The 20,199-nt window shown below is 42.5% G+C and overlaps 5 protein-coding genes across 5 annotated transcripts; all 5 read right to left on the reverse strand.

Annotated features, from left to right (window-relative positions):
• Positions 1–785: 785 nt before the first annotated feature.
• LOC128428558 (zinc finger protein RFP) lies at positions 786–3,053 on the reverse strand. The gene is made up of 2 exons (XM_053414763.1): positions 2,904–3,053; positions 786–2,822 (listed from the first exon to the last, which is right to left on the reverse strand). Exon 2 carries the CDS (start codon positions 2,818–2,820, stop codon positions 1,189–1,191), a length of 1,632 nt encoding a protein of 543 aa, XP_053270738.1. The 5' UTR covers positions 2,821–2,822; positions 2,904–3,053; the 3' UTR covers positions 786–1,188.
• Positions 3,054–5,069: 2,016 nt separating this feature from the next.
• LOC128428559 (zinc finger protein RFP-like) lies at positions 5,070–7,317 on the reverse strand. The gene is made up of 2 exons (XM_053414764.1): positions 7,187–7,317; positions 5,070–7,105 (listed from the first exon to the last, which is right to left on the reverse strand). Exon 2 carries the CDS (start codon positions 7,101–7,103, stop codon positions 5,472–5,474), a length of 1,632 nt encoding a protein of 543 aa, XP_053270739.1. The 5' UTR covers positions 7,104–7,105; positions 7,187–7,317; the 3' UTR covers positions 5,070–5,471.
• A 2,040-nt stretch (positions 7,318–9,357) lies between these two features.
• Positions 9,358–12,262, reverse strand: LOC128428560 (tripartite motif-containing protein 75). Its single transcript, XM_053414765.1, has 2 exons — positions 11,412–12,262; positions 9,358–11,330 (listed from the first exon to the last, which is right to left on the reverse strand). The coding sequence occupies exon 2, from the start codon at positions 11,326–11,328 to the stop codon at positions 9,697–9,699; it is 1,632 nt and encodes a 543-aa protein (XP_053270740.1). The 5' UTR covers positions 11,329–11,330; positions 11,412–12,262; the 3' UTR covers positions 9,358–9,696.
• Positions 12,263–13,573: 1,311 nt separating this feature from the next.
• LOC128428561 (zinc finger protein RFP-like) lies at positions 13,574–15,827 on the reverse strand. The gene is made up of 2 exons (XM_053414766.1): positions 15,682–15,827; positions 13,574–15,600 (listed from the first exon to the last, which is right to left on the reverse strand). Exon 2 carries the CDS (start codon positions 15,596–15,598, stop codon positions 13,967–13,969), a length of 1,632 nt encoding a protein of 543 aa, XP_053270741.1. The 5' UTR covers positions 15,599–15,600; positions 15,682–15,827; the 3' UTR covers positions 13,574–13,966.
• Positions 15,828–17,834: 2,007 nt separating this feature from the next.
• LOC128428594 (E3 ubiquitin-protein ligase TRIM39-like) lies at positions 17,835–20,073 on the reverse strand. Its single transcript, XM_053414806.1, has 2 exons — positions 19,952–20,073; positions 17,835–19,870 (listed from the first exon to the last, which is right to left on the reverse strand). The coding sequence occupies exon 2, from the start codon at positions 19,866–19,868 to the stop codon at positions 18,237–18,239; it is 1,632 nt and encodes a 543-aa protein (XP_053270781.1). The 5' UTR covers positions 19,869–19,870; positions 19,952–20,073; the 3' UTR covers positions 17,835–18,236.
• Between the last annotated feature and the right edge of the window lie 126 nt (positions 20,074–20,199).

Raw genomic sequence — 20,199 nt, forward strand, 5'->3', positions numbered from 1 at the left:
ATGAAATGTAAAGTTTAGAGTTACAGTTTATGTTTTAATAAGATAACTTATTATTATTAAAACACAAACATTATAACGTAGAACGTATCGCATTATGACCTGATAACCTTCTGTTATACATAAACCATTTTCACATTTTAACATGACTCATATAAAATTATAATGTTACAACGTATTATTGTTCAAACGTCCATCTTATTGTTGAGTTCCAAAGACAAGCTTCAACAATATATAAGATATAGGCACAATACTTTCCTCCATTTGTAATTATAAGTTTCGGTATAGATAAGCAGATTTACTTATATATATATATATTGTGTCCTGTTGATTTCTGCATCCTGCTGCCCACTGATTTCATACCACACACACACACACACACACACACACACACACACACACACACACACACACACACCAGTGTGGGGGCAGGAGCACAGAGGCAGGAGTCAGGAGTGAAAGAAGTGGGCAGACGACCATTGATTGACAAATCTGATACAAAAGACAAAGATGTGAGAAACAACCCTGTTGAATTCCACTGTACAGTAAAACTAAACGTGTCAGAAACTGTAAAGAACCAGGAATCATTGAGACAGGTCTCTTGTAATAAGATGTAGTTTAGGCCCCTTAACATTTATCTCAGTGCAAAATACTGAACCTGTGATCTGCTCCAAACAGTGGGGGCCTTGGACTGTAATCCTTCAAGTAGTGTGATGTGTAGAGGAACTTCTTTAGTCTTTAATATATAAATCCAGCTGAGCTGTGACAAGAAAGAATGACACAACAGAATCTGTATATATGCAGTTTATTATGTCAATATTTAAACGATCAATATACTTCAATTAAAACCAACGCCACATTATCACAGTAAACTTTACCATTCTTATATAAAAGGATCAGACAATAACAATTACTAGAAACACTTCACTTTGTAGATACATTTTTTCCATATTTATATGGTTACCCTGTGACATTTGACCAATGTTATTTGTCAATAGATCTTTGAATCAAAATTATAAATAATCAACAGTTTCTCATTTGTTGTTCTTTCAGGCCACCGTGACCTTTGACCTTTGGCTACCAGAATCTAACCAGTTCATCCATGAGTCCAAGTGAATGTTTCTACCGAATTTGAAAAAATTCCGACTTGGTGTTCATGGGTTTCGTGTTGTCGAGAATGGGACGGATGGACTAGTGAGTTTCAGGTACAGGTGTAATGATGAGAGGGGCGGAGTTTGTTCCATTATAATTCGGCTGAGGGCAGAAGTAAGGATAAAGTTTCTCTGTAAAACAGCCGCCCGTGATACAACCAATGCGTGATTTAGAGTCAGCATTGTAAAAAGACACCTCACCTTTGTTGTAGTCTACAAAGACGCCCAACTTCTGAAGCTCTTCTTTCAATATTTTAGGTTTTGAGTCTGCAGATGTTTTATATTTGCCCTCACCCAATGAAAAGGTCCAATATCCCTTTTCAACTGACACCTTTAGGTTGTTCTTTCTATACACCGACTCCCTGGCCACGCCAATGATCCATTCTATCTTTCCTTTCACCTGCACCTCAAAGTAAAACTTCCCTGTCTTGAATCCCTCTTTTGCCAAAACCTCACAATATGTATCAAATCTCTTTGGATTGTCTGTAACATTGCTCTTTTCAATGTTGTCTTCTACTGTAACTTGTTTTCCGTCTTCGCTGATGACAAGTGAGTAAAATGCAGTGTCGGGGTCAAGGGTCAAGTCGACCGCGTGCTCTCTCATTCTTTTCATCCTGATCTCAGGAATCTCTTCCATTATTTCCTCGACTCTCTGTTTCAGCCGAATCAGGTGTCCTCGCGTTGCCTGGAAAGACAGGTCAGGGCCGAGATCTGTGTCAGGGCAGCTCTTGTGCGGAGGTTTGGACAAGGTCTGGAAGCTCTGGAGGAAATGATAGTGATCCTCTGACTGTGACAGATGTTCCAGCTGACTGCTTCGGCTCTTGAGCTCAGTAACTTCCCTCCTCAGTTCTTTGAGAAACTCTTCACCCTTTTGCTTTATTGCACTGTGCCTCAGCTGGATCGCCTCAACTACCTCGGCCTGGCTCGCCTGAATGGACTGGATCAACTCGGTGAACACCTGCACGGTGGCTTGTTTCTCTTTTTCAGAATCTACCTGACTGACATCTAGTACTTTTTCAACCTCAGCTATCTTCTCAATCCGTGTTTGTATCAACTTGTGGATGTTTGCCTGAGCCTCGTCTTTTGTTGCCACCACTTTTTCATATTGCTCCTCCAGGGGGACAGCGTTGTGACCCTTGTGATCGGCTTTCAAACACAGGACACAAATGAAGGCCTCCTCCTTCAAGCAGTACAGCTCGGTCATCTTGTTGTGTGTCTTGCACATCCTGTCGTCGAGATTCTTCACTGGCTCTAATAATGTGTGGCCTTTGAGCCGAGCAACTCTCCGATGCGGCTCCAGGTGTGACTCACAGAAAGAAGTCAGACAGGTCAGGCAAGATTTAACGGCCTTTTCTTTTATCTCAGAGCAGATGTCACAAAGAACGTCAACCACCGGAAGCTGTGGGCCTGGAGTTGAGGCTTTGACTGGAACCAACTTCTTAAACTCATCAGCTAACTCTGAGATAAAAGTGTTGACTCGGAGTTCAGGTCTTGTGGAGAATTTCTCATTGCACATCGGACACTGGCAAGTGTCCCCGCTGTCCCAGTACGTGTTGATACATGTGCTGCAGAAGTTGTGTCCACACAGGATCGTGACTGGGTCTGTGAACACGTCCAGACAGACGGAACACAGTAACCTCTCCTCTGACAGCAGACAGCTGGCCGATGCCATATCTGGACAAAAACATGGCAGGCAGTTATAACTCATATCTGTGCTGAATAATCTGTTAGATTTAATGGAAGGTTTTAATTTACCTGTGAAGTTTGAGAGATTTAAAAGCAGCAGCTTGAAGTGACGAGCAAACTGTAACTTTCCTCGTTGAGTTTCATTTCAGCATGATGACGCTGGTGAGGGCCCCTCCCCTGCTGCTCTGCTCCACTTCCTGGTTTCATTTAACTCTTTCCACTCTGTTCACATTGGAAATTCACAAAGGATGTTAAATAAGTTGTGGCAGCGTGCTGTAAGAACAAAGGGATTTGGGATGATGACCTTTCGTGCCATTCATGGGAAGGCTGTGGCTCAGGGGGTAGAGCGGGTCATCCACTATCAAGGAGGTTGGTGGATCGATCTCCCCACAGAGTATCTTTGGGCAAGATACTGAACCCCACAGCTCTGACAGTGTGTGAGAAAGGGCTGCACATAGTGTATGAATGTGTGTGAAAGGGTGAAGTGGTCATCAGCACTAGAAAAACATTATATTACCACAGATCATTTACTATTTCATCCTGTTTAATTCCCCTTTTCACGACATAAATTGTCTCTGTGCTGTCTTCATGTGGCACAGAACGATGCTGCTGCGTGGCCCCAACACTATGGAACACACTCCCTCCAGATTTATATTCTGCAGTATCTGTTGAAGCCTTTAAAAACATCTTTTATTCCCTCTGGCTTTTGTCTCACCTGCATTTAAATGTTGAAATCCATGTGTTTTTTTATTGTGAATGTTTTTCTCTGTTTTTTAATGCAAAGAATCGTTGTGTATTACTGAGTCACTGTTGTTATTTCATTCATGTGAAGCACCGTGTGAATTTGGTCTGAGAAAGGAGCTACAGCCCATTGAATAAACTTTACTAATGTTCTTACTTACTAACACACGGACCATATAACCTCCCCTTATCCAAACTCTTGCCCCGTGCACAGACGGATAAATCCCTCCACCTTCTCCCGGCTCCACAGAATAGTCACTGAAGCATTCAGGCAGGAGATTCTCACATGTTCCCGCTGCACCTCTCTAAGGTCTCAGTTCAAACTGGCTTTTCCCAATCAAGCAAACACACGAGGCAAAGAGGATTTCTCAGTCCTTTTTCGTGATAAGATTCTTGTCTGCCTGAATAGTGCTGCTGTGTTATCATTCCTCCTTAACTCTGTCAAACCAAGAGTTGTTTTGTCTTTGCAGGACGGCTACGGAACTCTGACCACAAGAGGTCAGGCTCAACAAGCAGCGGTGACATGGATTGAACTTTGCTCCGATGCACTTTTACAGAGGGCGAAGCTGCGTTCTGGACAAAACACTGTTTACAGACTTAAACATGCAGACCTACTTACCATGCAAACAAAAACACAAAGTGCAGAATAATTATATTTCCATTTGTTATCTAGGTAGTTTCATTAATCGCTTAAATCTTGTCCTGTATAAAGAAAAAAAAGAAAATAATTTAAATCTCTATTTACCCATTAGTGTCACATATTACGGCATTATGTAGAGCTCACACCTCCAAGACCCAACAGTCCCCTTGTGAAACCTGATTTAAATTTACTAGATCCAGATTTTCATTCATGATCCCTATTCTCTTAGAAATCGATGAAAATGTAAAACAAAATGTTGTATTTCGCAATGTTTTATACAATGAAAAAATAAAATCCTGGATTCACACCTCAGATCTGGATCTGCACAAAAATGGACTGGCTTCTTCCTTCGGTCATTCCCCACCCTGACAGACAGTTTCATGAAAATTGGTGAAGCTGTTTTTACATAATCACTCCCAATGATAATATGTGCATCTTATGTCATTCTCACACACACACAAACACACATACACAAACACACACACCAGTGTAAGGGCAGGAACACAGAGACAGGAGTCAGGAGTGAAAGAAGTGGGCAGACGACCATTGATTGACAAATCTGATACAAAGACAAAGATGTGAGAAACAACCCTGTTGAATTCCACTGTACAGCAAAACTAAACTAGTGTCAAACTGTAAAGAACCAGGAATCATTTAGACAGGTCTCTTGTGATAAGATGTAGTTTAGGCCCCTTAACATTTATCTCAGTGCAAAATAATGAACCTGTGATCTGCTCCTAACAGTGGGAGCCTTGGAGTGTAATCCTTCGAGTAGTGTGATGTGTAGAGGAACTTCTTTAGTCTTTAATGTTTAAATCCAGCTGAGCTGTGACATGAAATAATGACACAACAGAATCTGTATATATGCAGTTTATTAAGTCAATATTTCAACGAACGAAATACTTCAATTAAAACCAACGCCACATTATCACACTAAACTTTACCATTCTTATATAAAAGGATCAGACAATAACAATTACTAGAAACACTTCACTGTGTACATACATTTTTTCCAGATTTATATGGTTACCCTGTGACATTTGACCAATATTATTTGTCAATAGATCTTTGAATCAAAATGATAAATAATCAACAGTTCCTCATTTGTTGTTCTTCAGGCCACCGTGACCTTTGACCTTATGCTACCAGAATCTAACCAGTTCATCCATGAGTCCAAGTGAATGTTTCTACCGAATTTGAAAAAATTCTGACTTGGTGTTCATGGGTTTCGTGTTGTCGAGAATGGGACGTATGGACTAGTGAGTTTGAGGTACAGGTGTAATGATGAGAGGGGCGGAGTTTCTTCCATTATCATTTGGCTGAAGGCAGAAGTACGGATAAAGTTTCTCTGTAAAACAGCAGCCAGTGTGACAACCCATGAGTGATTTAGAGTCTACATTGTAAAAAGACACCTCACCTTTGTTGTAGTCTACAAAGACGCCCAACTTCTGAAGCTCTTCCTTCAATATTTTACTTTCTGAGTCTACACTTGTTTTATATTCACCCTCATCGAATTTAACGATCCAATATCCATTTTCAACTGACGCCCTCATCTTGTTCTTTCTATCCACCGACTCCCTGACCACGCCAACAATCCAACGTATCTTTCCTTTCACCTGCACCTCAAAGTAAAACTTCCCTGTTGTGAATCCCTCTTTTGCCAAAACCTGACAAAATGCTTCAAATCTCTTTGGATTGTCGGTAACTTTATCCTCTTCAATGTTGTCTTCTTCTGTAACTTGTTTTCCGTATTCCCTTATGACAAGTGAGTAAAATGCAGTATCTGGGTCAAGGGTCAAGTCTACCGCGTGCTCTCTCATTCTTTTCATTCTGATCTCAGATATCTCATCCATTATTTCATCGACTCTCTGTTTCAGCCGAGTCAGGTGTCCTAGCGTTGCCTGGACAGACAGGTCAGGGCAGAGATCTGTGTCGGGGCAGCTCTTGTGTGGAGGTTTGGACAAGGTCTGGAAGCTCTGGAGGAAATGATAGTGATCCTCTGACTGTGACAGATGTTCTAGCTGACTGCTTCGGCTCTTGAGCTCAGTCACTTCCCTCCTCAGTTCTTTGAGAAACTCTTCACCCTTTTGCTTTATTGCACTGTGCCTCTGCTCGATCGCCTCAACTAGCTCGGTCTGGCTCGCCTGAATGGACTGGATCAACTCGGTGAACACCTGCACGGTGGCTTTTTTTTCTTTTTCACAATCTACCGGGCTGACATGGAGTAATTCTTCAACCTCAGCTATCTTCTCAATCCGTGTTTGTATCAACTTCTGGATGTTTGCCTGAGCCTCGTCTTTTGTTGCCGCCACTTTTTCGTATTGTTCCTCCAGGGGGACAGCGTTGTGACCCTTGTGATCGGCTGTAAAACACAGGACACAAATGAAGGCCTCCTCCTTCAAGCAGTACAGCTCTGTCATCTTGTTGTGTGTCTTGCACATCCTGTCGTCGAGATTCTTCACTGGCTCTGATAATGTGTGGCCTTTGAGCCGAGCAACTCTCCGATGCGGCTCCAGGTGTGACTCACAGAAAGAAGTCAGACATGTCAGGCAAGATTTAACGGCCTTTTCTTTTATCTCAGAGCAGATGTCACAAAGAACGTCAACCGCCGGAAGCTGTGGGCCTGGAGTTGAGGCTTTGACTGGAACCAACTTCTTAAACTCATCAGGTAACTCTGAGATGAAAGTGTTGACTTGGAGTTCTGGTCTTGTGGAGAATTCCCGTTTGCACATCGGACACTGGCAAGTGTCCCTGCTGTCCCAGTACGTGTTGATACATTTGCTGCAGAAGTTGTGCCCACACAGGATCGTGACTGGGTCTGTGAACACGTCCAGACAGACGGAACACAGTAACCTCTCCTCTGACAGCAGACAGCTGGCCGATGCCATATCTGGACAAAAACATGGCAGGCAGTTATAACTCATATCTGTGCTGAATAATCTGTTAGATTTAATGGAAGGTTTTAATTTACCTGTGAAGTTTGAGAGATTTAAAAGCAGCAGCTTGAAGTGACGAGCAAACTGTAACTTTCCTCGTTGAGTTTCATTTCAGCATGATGACGCTGGTGAGGGCCCCTCCCCTGCTGCTCTGCTCCACTTCCTGGTTTCATTTAACTCTTTCCACTCTGTTCACATTGGAAACTCACAAAGGATGTTAAATAAGTTGTGGCAGCGTGCTGTTAAAACAAAAGGATTTGGGCTGATGACCTTTCGTGCCATTCATGGGGAGGCTGTGGCTCAGGGATAGAGCGGGTCGTCCACTATCAAGGAGGAGGGTGGATCGATCTCAACACAAAGTGTCTTTGGGCAAGATACTGAACCCCACAGCTCCGACAGTGTGTGAGAAAGGGCTGCACATAGTGTATGAAAGTGTGTGAAAGGGTGAAGTGGTCCTCAGGACTAGAAAAACTTTATATTACCGGTGAGCATTTATTATTTTATCCTGTTTAATTCCCTTTTCACGAAATACATTTTCTCTGTGCTGTCTTCATGTGGCACTGAACGATGCTGCTGCTTGGCCCCAACACTATGGAACACACTCCCTCCAGATTTGAATTCTGCAGTATCTGTTGAAGCCTTTGAAAACATATTTTATTCACTCTGGCCTTTTGCTCACCTGCATTGAAATGTTGGAATCCATGCTTTTTTTAATTATTCAGTCTTCTTGTCTGTTTTTTAATGCAAATAATTGCTGTGTATTACTGAGTCACTGGTGTTATTTTATTCATGTGAAGCACCGTGTGACTTTGGTCTGAGAAAGGAGCTATAGCCTTTTGAATAAACTTTACTAATTTACTTACTTACTCACACACGGACCATATAACCTCACCTTATCCAAACTCTTGCCCCGTGCACAGACGGATAAATCCCTCCACCTTCTCCCGGCTCCACAGAATAGTCACTGAAGCATTCAGGCAGGAGATTCTCACATGTTCCCGCTGCACCTCTCTAAGGTCTCAGTTCAAACTGGCTTTTCCCAATCAAGCAAACACACGAGGCAAAGAGGATTTCTCAGTCCTTTTTTCGTGATAAGATTCTTGTCGGCCTGAATAGTGCTGCTGTGTTATCATTCCTCCTTAACTCTGTGGAACCAAGAGTTGTTTTGTCTTTGCAGGACAGCTACGGAACTCTGACCACAAGAGGTCAGGCTCAACAAGCAGCGGTGACGTGGATTGAACTTTGCTCCGATGCACTTTTACAGAGGGCGAAGCTGTGTTCTGGACAAAACACTGTTTACAGACTTAAACATGCAGACGTACTTACCATGCAAACAAAAACACATTAGAGTGCATAGTAATTCTATTTCCTTTTGTTATCTAGTTAGTTTCATTAATCGCTTAAATCTTGTCCTGTATAAAGAAAAAAAAGAAAATAATTAAAATCTCTATTTACCCATTAGTGTCACATATTACGGCATTATGTAGAGCTCACACCTCCAAGGCCCAACAGTCCCCTTGGGAAACCTGATTTAAATTTACTAGATCCAGATTTTCATTCATGATCCATATTCGCTGAGAAATCAATGAAAATGTTAAACAAAATGTTGTATTTCGCAAGGTTTAATACAATGAAAAATAAAATCCTGGATTAACACCTCAGATCTGGATCTGCATAAAAATGGACTGGCTTCTTCCTTCGGTCATTCCCAACCCTGACAGACCGTTTCATGAAAATTGGTGAAGCTGTTTTTACATAATCACTCCCAATGATAATATGTGCATCTTATGTCATTCTCACACACACACAAACACACATACACAAACACACACACCAGTGTAAGGGCAGGAGCACAGAGAAAGGAGTCAGGAGTGAAAGAAGTGGGCAGACGACCATTGATTGACAAATCTGATACCAAAGACAAAGATGTGAGAAACAACCCTGTTGAATTCCACTGTACAGTAAAACTAAACTAGTGTCAGAAACTGTAAAGAACCAGGAATCATTGAGACAGATCTCTTGTAATAAAATGTAGTTTAGGCCCCTTAACATTTATCTCAGGGCAAAATACTGAACCTGTGATCTGCTCCAAACAGTGGGGGCCTTGGACTGTAATCCTTCTAGTAGTGTGATGTGTAGAGGAACTTCTTTAGTCTTTAATATATAAATCCAGCTGAGCTGTGACATGAAAGAATGACACAAATGAATCTGTATATATGTAGTTTATTATGTCAATATTTCAATGATCAAAACACTTGATAAAATACTTAAATTAAAACCAACACCACATTATGACAGTGAACTTTACCATTCCTATATAAAAGGATCAGACAATAACAATAACTAGAAACATTTCACTTTGTACATACATTTTTTCCAGATTTATATGGGTTCTTTGTGACCTTCGACCTTTGACCAATGTAATTCATCAAAAGATCTTTGATTCAAATTATAAATGTTCAACAGTTTCTCATTTGTTGTTCTGTGAGGCCACTGTGACCTTTGCTGTAATGGGTTTCGCGTTATCTAGAATGGGATGGATGGACTAGTGAGTTTGAGGTACAGGTGTAATGATGAGAGGGGCGGAGTTTGTTCCATTTAAATTTGGCTGAGGGCAGAAGTACGGATAAAGTTTCTCTGTAAAACAGCAGCCAGTGATACAACCAATGCGTGATTTAGAGTCTACATTGTAAAAAGACACCTCACCTTTGTTGTAGTCTACAAAGACGCCCAACTTCTGAAGCTCTTCTTTCAATATTTCACGTTCTGAGCCTGCAGATGTTTTATATTTGCCCTCATCCAATGAAAAGGTCCAGTATCCCTTTTCAACTGACACACTTTTGTTTGTCTTTCTATCCACCGACTCCCTGACCACGCCAACGACCCAACTTATCTTTCCTTTCACCTGCACCTCAAAGTAAAACTTCCCTGTCTTGAATCCCTCTTTTACCAAAACCTGACAACCGATTTCAAATCTCTTTGGATTGTCTGTAACATTGCTCTTTTCAATGTTGTCTTCTACTGTAACTTGTTTTCCGTCTTCGCTGATGACAAGTGACCTAAATGCAGTGTCGGGGTCAAGGGTCAAGTCGACCACGTGCTCTCTCATTCTTTTCATCCTGATCTCAGGAATCTCTTCCATTATTTCCTCGACTCTCTGTTTCAGCCGAGTCAGGTGTCCTCGCGTTGCCTGGAAAGACAGGTCAGGGTAGAGATCTGTGTCGGGGCAGCTCTTGTGCGGAGGTTTGGACAAGGTCTGGAAGCTCTGGAGGAAATGATAGTGATCCTCTGACTGTGACAGATGTTCCAGCTGACTGCTTCGGCTCTTGAGCTCAGTCACTTCCCTCCTCAGTTCTTTGAGAAACTCTTCACCCTTTTGCTTTATTGCACTGTGCCTCTGCTCGATCGCCTCAACTAGCTCGGCCTGTCTCGCCTGAATGGACTGGATCAACTCGGTGAACACCTGCACGGCGGCTTGTTTCTCTTTTTCAGAATCTACCGGGATGACATCGAGTAATTTTTCTACCTCAGCTATCTTCTCAATCCGTGTTTGTATCAACTTCTGGATGTTTGCCTGTGCCTCGTCTTTTGTTGCCGCCACTTTTTCATAATGCTCCTCCAGGAGGACAGCGTTGTGACCCTTGTGATCGGCTTTCAAACACAGGACACAAATGAAGGCCTGCTCATTCGAGCAGTACAGCTCTGTCATCTTGTTGTGTGTCTTGCACATCCTGTCGTCGAGATTCTTCACTGGCTCTAATAATGTGTGGCCTTTGAGCCCAGCAACTCTCCGATGCGGCTCCAGGTGTGACTCACAGAAAGAAGTCAGACACGTCAGGCAAGATTTAACGGCCTTTTCTTTTATCTCAGAGCAGATGTCACAAAGAACGTCAACCACCGGAAGCTGTGGGCCTGGAGTTGAGGCTTTGACTTGAACCAACTTCTTATACTCATCAGCTAACTCTGAGATGAAAGTGTTGACTTGGAGTTCAGGTCTTGTGGAGAATTCCCGTTTGCACACTGGACACTGGCAAGTGTCCCTGCTGTCCCAGTACGTGTTGATACATGTGCTGCAGAAGTTGTGTCCACACAGGATCGTGACTGGGTCTGTGAACACGTCCAGACAGATGGAACACAGTAACCTCTCCTCTGACAGCAGAGAACTGGCCGATGCCATATCTGGACAAAAACATGGTAGGCAGTTATAACTCATATCTGTGCTGAATAATCTGTTAGATTTCATGAAAGGTTTTAATTTACCTGTGAAGTTTGAGAGATTTAAAAGCAGCAGCTTGAAGTGTCGAGCAAACTGTAACTTTCCTCGTTGAGTTTCATTTCAGCATGATGACGCTGCTGAGGGCCCCTCCCCCTGCTGCTCTGGTCCACTTCCTGGCTTCGTTTAACTCTTTCCACTCTGTTCACATTGGAAACTCACAAAGGATGTTAAATAAGTTGTGGCAGCGTGCTGTTAAAAAAAAGGGATTTGGGCTGATGACCTTTCGTGCCATTCATTGGGAGGCTGTGGCTCTGGGGGTTAAGCGGGTTGTCCACTATCAAGGATGTAGGTGGATCGATCTCACCACAAAGTGTCTTTAGGCAAGATACTGAACCCCACAGCTCTGACAGTGTGTGAGAAAGGGCTGCACATAGTGTATGAATGTGTGTGAAAGGGTGAAGTGGATACAGGACTAGGAAAACGTTATATTTCCACAGACCATTTGCTATTTCATCCTGTTAAATTCCCTTTTTCACGAAATAAATCGTCTCTGTGCTGTCTTCATGTGGCGCTGAACGATGCTGCTGCTTGGCCCCAACACTATGGAACACACTCCCTCCAGATTTATATTCTGCAGTATCTGTTGAAGCTTTTAAAAACATATTTTATTCACTCTGGCTTGTCTCACCTGCATTCAAATGTTGAAATCCATGTGTTTTTTTATTGTGAATGTTTTTCTCTGTTTTTTATTGCAAAGAATCGTCGTGTATTACTGAGTCACTGTTGTTATTTCATTCATGTGAAGCACCGTGTGAATTTGGTCTGAGAAAGGAGCTACAGCCTCTTGAATAAACTTTACTAATGTTCTTACTTACTCACACACGGACCATATAACCTGCCCCTATCCAAACTCTTGCCCCGTGCACAGACGAATAAATCCCTCCACCTTCTCCCGGCTCCACAGAATAGTCACTGAAGCATTCAGGCAGGAGATTCTCACATGTTCTCGCTGCACCTCTCTAAGGTCTCAGTTCAAACTGGCTTTTCCCAATCAAGCAAACACACGAGGCAAAGAGGATTTCTCAGTCCTTTTTTCGTGATAAGATTCTTGTCTGCCTGAATAGTGCTGCTGTGTTATCATTCCTCCTTAACTCTGTGAAACCAAGAGTTGTTTTGTCTTTGCAGGACGACTACGGAACTCTGACCACAAGAGGTCAGGCTCAACAAGCAGCGGTGACGTGGATTGAACTTTGCTCCGATGCACTTTTACAGAGGGCGAAGCTGCGTTCTGGACAAAACACTGTTTACAGACTTAAACATGCAGACCTACTTACCATGCAAACAAAAACACAAAGTGCAGAATAATTATATTTACATTTGTTATCTAGTTAGTTTCATTAATCGCTTAAATCTTGTCCTGTATAAAGAAAAAAAAAAAAATTTAAATCTCTATTTACCCATTAGTGTCACATATTACGGCATTATGTAGAGCTCTCACCTCCAAGGCCCAACAGTCCCCTTGTGAAACCTGATTTAAATTTACTAGATCCAGATTTTCATTCATGATCCCTATTCTCTTAGAAATCGATGAAAATGTAAAACAAAATGTTGTATTTCGCAATGTTTTATACAATGAAAAATAAAATCCTGGATTCACACCTCAGATCTGGATCTGCACAAAAATGGACTGGCTTCTTCCTTCGGTCATTCCCCACCCTGACAGACAATTTCATGAAAATTGGTGAAGCTGTTTTTACATAATCAATCCCAATGATAATATGTGCATCTTGTGTCATTCTCACACACACAAACACACATACACAAACACACACACCAGTGTAAGGGCAGGAGCACAGAGAAAGGAGTCAGGAGTGAAAGAAGTGGGCAGACGACCATTGATTGACAAATCTGATATCAAAGACAAAGATGTGAGAAACAACCCTGTTGAATTCCACTGTACAGTAAAACTAAACTAGTGTCAGAAACTGTAAAGAACCAGGAATCATTGAGACAGATCTGTTGTAATAAAATGTAGTTTAGGCCCCTTAACATTTATCTCAGTGCAAAATACTGAACCTGTGATCTGCTCCAAACAGTGGGGGCCTTGGACTTTAATCCTTCTAGTAATGTGATGTGTAGACGAACTTCTTCAGTCTTTAATATACAAATCCAGCTGAGCTGTGACATGAAAGAATGACACAACAGAATCTGTATATATGCAGTTTATTATGACAATATTTCAACGATCGAAACACTTGATAAAATACTTGAATTAAACCAACACCACATTATGACAGTAAAAGGATCAGCGAATAACAATTACTAGAAACACCTCACTGTGTAGATAATTTTTTTCCAGATTTATATGGTTACCCTGTGAAATTTGACCAATGTTATTTGTCAAAAGATCTTTGATTCAAATGATAAATAATCAACAGTTTCTCATTTGTTGTTCTTTCAGGTCCCCGTGACCTTTGCCCTTTGGCAACCAGAATCGAACCAGTTCATCCTTGAGTCCAAGTGAATGTTTCTGTCGAATTTGAACAAATTCCCACTTGGTGTTCATGGGTTTCATATTCTCTAGAATGGGACGGATGGACTAGTGAGTTTGAGGTACAGGTGTAATGATGAGAGGGGCGGAGTTTCTGCCATTATTATTCAGCTGAAGGCAGAAGAACGGATAAAGTTTCTCTGTAAAACAGCAGCCCGTGATACAACCGATTTGTGATTTAGAGTCTGCATTGTAAAAAGACACCTCACCTTTGTTGTAGTCTACAAAGACGCCCAACTTCTGAAGCTCTTCTTTCAATATTTCAGGTTTTGAGTATGCAGATGGTTTATATTTGCCCTCAGCCAATGAAAAGGTCCAATATCCCTTTTCAACTGACGCACTTGTGTTGGTCTTTCTATCCACCGACTCCCTGACCACGCCAACAATCCAACTAATCTTTCCTTTCACCTGCACCTCAAAGTAAAACTTCCCTGTCGTGAATCCCTCTTTTGCCAAAACCTGACAACCTATTTCAAATCTCTTTGGATTGTCTGTAACATTGCTCTTTTCAATGTTGTCTTCTACTGTAACTTGTTTTCCTTCTTCGCTGATGACAAGTGATCTAAATGCAGTGTCGGGGTCAAAGGTCAAGTCGACCGCGTGCTCTCTCATTCTTTTCATCCTGATCTCAGGAATCTCTTCCATTATTTCATCGACTCTCTGTTTCAGCCGAGTCAGGTGTCCTCGCGTTGCCTGGAAAGACAGGTCAGGGCCGAGATCTGTGTCAGGGCAGCTCTTGCGAGGAGGTTTGGACAAGGTCTGGAAGCTCTGGAGGAAATGATAGTGATCCTCTGACTGTGACAGATGTTCCAGCTGACTGCTTCGGCTCTTGAGCTCAGTCAATTCCCTCCTCAGTTCTTTGAGAAACTCTTCACCCTTTTGCTTTATTGCACTGTGCCTCTGCTCGATCGCCTCAACTAGCTCGGCCTGGCTCGCCTGAATGGACTGGATCAACTCGGTGAACACCTGCACGGTGGCTTGTTTCTCTTTTTCACAATCTACCGGGCTCACATGGAGTAATTCTTCAACCTCAGCTATCTTCTCAATCCGTGTTTGTATCAACTTCTGGATGTTTGCCTGTGCTTCGTCTTTTGTTGCAGTCACTTTTTCATATTGCTCCTCCAGGGGGACAGCGTTGTGACCCTTGTGATCGGCTTTCAAACACAGGACACAAATGAAGGCCTCCTCCTTCAAGCAGTACAGCTCGGTCATCTTGTTGTGTGTCTTGCACATCCTGTCGTCGAGATTCTTCACTGGCTCTGATAATGTGTGGCCTTTGAGCCCAGCAACTCTCCGATGCGGCTCCAGGTGTGACTCACAGAAAGAAGTCAGACAGGTCAGGCAAGATTTAACGGCCTTTTCTTTTATCTCAGAGCAGATGTCACAAAGAACGTCAACCGCCGGAAGCTGTGGGCCTGGAGTTGAGGCTTTGACTTGAACAAACTTCTTAAACTCATCAGCTAACTCTGAGATGAAAGTGTTGACTCGGAGTTCAGGTCTTGTGGAGAATTTCTCATTGCACATCGGACACTGGCAAGTGTCCTTGCTGTCCCAGTACGTGTTGATACATGTGCTGCAGAAGTTGTGCCCACACTGGATTGAGACTGGGTCTGTGAACACGTCCAGACAGATGGAACACAGTAACCTCTCCTCTGACAGCAGAGAGCTGGCCGATGCCATATCTGCACAAAAACATGGTAGGTAGTTATAACTCATATCTGTGCTGAATAATCTGTTAGATTTAATGGAAGGTTTTAATTTACCTGTGAAGTTTGAGAGATTTAAAAGCAGCAGCTTGAAGTGTCGAGCAAACTGTAACTTTCCTCGTTGAGTTTCATTTCAGCATGATGACGCTGGTGAGGGCCCCTCCCCCTGCTGCTCTGCTCCACTTCCTGGTTTCATTTAACTCTTTCCACTCTGTTCACATTGGAAACTCACAAAGGATGTTAAATAAGTTGTGGCTGCGTGCTGTTAAAACAAAGGGATTGGGGCTGATTACCTTTCGTGCCATTCATGGGGAGGCTGTGGCTCAGGGGATAGAGCGGGTCCTCCACTAACCAGGAGGTTGGTGGATCGATCTCACCACAAAGTGTCTTTGGGCAAGATACTGAACCCCACAGCTCCGACAGTGTGTGAGAAAGGGCTGCACATAGTGTATGAAAGTGTGTGAAAGGGTGAAGTGGTCATCAGGACTAGAAAAACTTTATATTACCGGTGAGCATTTATTATTTTATCCTGTTTAATTCCCTTTTCACGAAATACATTTTCTCTGTGCTGTCTTCATGTGGCACTGAACGATGCTGCTGCTTGGCCCCAACACTATGGAACACACTCCCTCCAGATTTGAATTCTGCAGTATCTGTTGAAGCCTTTGAAAACATATTTTATTCACTCTGGCCTTTTGCTCACCTGCATTGAAATGTTGGAATCCATGCTTTTTTTAATTATTCAGTCTTCTTGTCTGTTTTTTAATGCAAATAATTGCTGTGTATTACTGAGTCACTGGTGTTATTTTATTCATGTGAAGCACCGTGTGACTTTGGTCTGAGAAAGGAGCTATAGCCTTTTGAATAAACTTTACTAATTTACTTACTTACTCACACAAAGACCATATAACCTCACCTTATCCAAACTCTGGCCCCGTGCACAGACGGATAAATCCCTCCACCTTCTCCTGGCTCCACAGAATAGTCACTGAAGCATTCAGGCAGGAGATTCTCACATGTTCCCGCTGCACCTCTCTAAGGTCTCAGTTCAAACTGGATTTTCCCAATCAAGCAAACACACGAGGCAAAGAGGATTTCTCAGTCCTCTTTCGTGATAAGGTTCTTGTCGGCCTGAATAGTGCTGCTGTGTTATCATTCCTCCTTAACTCTGTGAAACCAAGAATTGTTTTGTCTTTGCAGGACGGCTACGGAACTCTGACCACAAGAGGTCAGGCTCAACAAGCAGCGGTGACGTGGATTGAACTTTGCTCCGATGCACTTTTACAGAGGGCGAAGCTGCGTTCTGGACAAAACACTGTTTACAGACTTAAACATGCAGACCTACTTACCATGCAAACAAAAACACAGAGTGCAGAATAATTATATTTCCATTTGTTATCTAGATAGTTTCATTAATCGCTTAAATCTTGTCCTGTATAAAGAAAAAAAAGAAAATAATTTAAATCTCTATTTACCCATTAGTGTCACATATTACGGCATTATGTAGAGGTCACACCTCCAAGGCCCAACAGTCCCCTTGTGAAACCTGATTTGTCATACTGGATCCAGATTTTCATTCATGATCCCTATTCTCTTAGAAATCGATGAAAATGTAAAACAAAAAGTTGTATTTCGCAAAGTTTAATGCAGTGAAAAATAAAATCCTGGATTCACACCTCAGGTCCGGATCTGCACAAAAATGGACTGGCTTCTTCCTTCGGTCATTCCCAACCCTGACAGACAGTTTCATGAAAATTGATGAAGCTGTTTTTACATAATCACTCCCAATGATAATATGTGCATCTTATGTCATTCTCACACACACAAACACACACACCAGTGTAGGGGCAGGAACACAGAGACAGGAGTCAGGAGTGAAAGAAGTGGGCAGACAACCATTGATTGACAAATCTGATACCAAAAACTAAAGATGTGAGAAACAACCCTGTTGAATTCCACTGTACAGTAAAACTAAACTAGTGTCAGAAACTGTAAAGAACCAGGAATCATTGAGACAGATCTCTTGTAATAAGATGTAGTTTAGGCCCCTTAACATTTATCTCAGTGCAAAACACTGAACCTGTGATCTGCTCCAAACAGTGGGGGCCTTGGACTATAATCCTTCAAGTAGTGTGATGTGTAGACGAACTTCTTTAGTCTTTAACATACAAATCCAGCTGAGCTGTGACATGAAAGAATGACACAACAGAATCTGTATATATGCAGTTTATTATGTCAATATTTAAACGATCAATATACTTCAATTAAAACCAACGCCACATTATCACACTAAACTTTACCATTCTTATATAAAAGGATCAGACAATAACAATTACTAGAAACACTTCACTGTGTACATACATTTTTTCCAGATTTATATGGTTACCCTGTGACATTTGACCAATGTTATTTGTCAATAGATCTTTGAATCAAAATGATAAATAATCAACAGTTTCTCATTTGTTGTTCTTCAGGCCACCGTGACCTTTGACCTTTGGCTACCAGAATCTAACCAGTTCATCCATGAGTCCAAGTGAATGTTTCTACCGAATTTGAAAAAATTCCGACTTGGTGTTCATGGGTTTCGTGTTGTCTAGAATGGGACGGATGGACTAGTGAGTCTGAGGTACAGGTGTAATGATGAGAGGGGCGGAGGTTCTTCCATTATCATTCGGCTGAGGGCAGAAGTACGGATAAAGTTTCTCTGTAAAACAGCAGCCAGTGATACAACCAATGCGTGATTTAGAGTCTACATTGTAAAAAGACACCTCACCTTTGTTGTAGTCTACAAAGACGCCCAACTTCTGAAGCTCTTCTTTCAATATTTTAGGTTTTGACTCTGCAGATGTTTGATATTTGCCCTCATCCAATCTAAAGATCCAAAATCCATTTACAACTAACGATCTTGCCGCGTTCTTTCTATCCACCGACTCTCTGACCACGCCAATGATCCATTTTATATTTCCTTTCACCTGCACCTCAAAGTAAAACTTCCCTGTTGTGAATCCCTCTTTTGCTAAAACCCGACAATATGTATCAAATCTCTTTGGATTGTCTGTAACATTGCTCTTTTCAATGTTGTCTTCTACTGTAACTTGTTTTCCGTCTTCGCTGATGACAAGTGAGTAAAATGCAGTGTCGGGGTCAAGGGTCAAGTCGACCGCGTGCTCTCTCATTCTTTTCATCCTGATCTCAGGAATCTCTTCCATTATTTCCTCGACTCTCTGTTTCAGCCGAATCAGGTGTCCTCGCGTTGCCTGGAAAGACAGGTCAGGGCCGAGATCTGTGTCGGGGCAGCTCTTGTGAGGAGGTTTGGACAAGGTCTGGAAGCTCTGGAGGAAATGATAGTGATCCTCTGACTGTGACAGATGTTCCAGCTGACTGCTTCGGCTCTTGAGCTCAGTCACTTCCCTCCTCAGTTCTTTTAGAAACTCTTCACCCTTTTGCTTTATTGCACTGTGCCTCTGCTCGATCGCCTCAACTAGCTCGGCCTGGCTCGCCTGAATGGACTGGATCAACTCGGTGAACACCTGCACGGTGGCTTGTTTCTCTTTTTCAGAATCTACCGGGATGACATCGAGTAATTCTTCAACCTCAGCTATCTTCTCAATCCGTGTTTGTATCAACTTTTGGATGTTTGCCTGAGCCTCCTCTTTTGTTGCCGCCACCTTTTCATATTGCTCCTCCAGGAGGACAGCGCTGTGACCTTTGTGATCGGCTTTCAAACACAGGACACAAATGAAGGCCTGCTCCTTCAAGCAGTACAGCTCTGTCATCTTGTTGTGTGTCTTGCACATCCTGTCGTCGAGATTCTTCACTGGGTCTAATAATGTGTGGCCTTTGAGCCGAGCAACTCTCCGATGCGGCTCCAGGTGTGACTCACAGAAAGAAGTCAGACAGGTCAGGCAAGATTTAACAGCCTTTTCTTTTATCTCAGAGCAGATGTCACAAAGAACGTCAACCACCGGAAGCTGTGGGCCTGGAGTTGAGGCTTTGACTTGAACCAACTTCTTAAACTCATCAGCTAACTCTGAGATGAAAGTGTTGACTTGGAGTTCAGGTCTTGTGGAGAATTCCCGTTTGCACACCGGACACTGGCAAGTGTCCCCGCTGTCCCAGTACGTGTTGATACATGTGCTGCAGAAGTTGTGCCCACACAGGATCGAGACTGGGTCTGTGAACACGTCCAGACAGATGGAACACAGTAACCTCTCCTCTGACAGCAGAGAACTGGCCGATGCCATATCTGCACAAAAACATGGCAGGCAGTTATAACTCATATCTGTGCTGAATAATCTGTTAGATTTAATGAAAGGTTTTAATTTACCTGTGAAGTTTGAGAGATTTAAAAGCAGCAGCTTGAAGTGACGAGCAAACTGTAACTTTCCTTGTTGAGTTTCATTTCAGCATGATGACGCTGGTGATGGCCCCTCCCCTGCTGCTCTGGTCCACTTCCTGGTTTCATTTAACTCTTTCCACTCTTTTCACATTGGAAACTCACAAAGGATGTTAAATAAGTTGTGGCAGCGTGCTGTAAGAACAAAGGGATTTGGGATGATGACCTTTCGTGCCATT

This window comes from Pleuronectes platessa, chromosome 22, assembly GCF_947347685.1.
Source record: "Pleuronectes platessa chromosome 22, fPlePla1.1, whole genome shotgun sequence".
Taxonomy (NCBI): domain Eukaryota; kingdom Metazoa; phylum Chordata; class Actinopteri; order Pleuronectiformes; family Pleuronectidae; genus Pleuronectes; species Pleuronectes platessa.

Bases quoted from the DNA above. Each gene is read 5' to 3' on its own strand.
- LOC128428558 (XM_053414763.1), bottom strand. From the start codon at position 2,820: ATGGCATCGGCCAGCTGTCTGCTGTCAGAGGAGAGGTTACTGTGTTCC.
- LOC128428559 (XM_053414764.1), bottom strand. From the start codon at position 7,103: ATGGCATCGGCCAGCTGTCTGCTGTCAGAGGAGAGGTTACTGTGTTCC.
- LOC128428560 (XM_053414765.1), bottom strand. From the start codon at position 11,328: ATGGCATCGGCCAGTTCTCTGCTGTCAGAGGAGAGGTTACTGTGTTCC.
- LOC128428561 (XM_053414766.1), bottom strand. From the start codon at position 15,598: ATGGCATCGGCCAGCTCTCTGCTGTCAGAGGAGAGGTTACTGTGTTCC.
- LOC128428594 (XM_053414806.1), bottom strand. From the start codon at position 19,868: ATGGCATCGGCCAGTTCTCTGCTGTCAGAGGAGAGGTTACTGTGTTCC.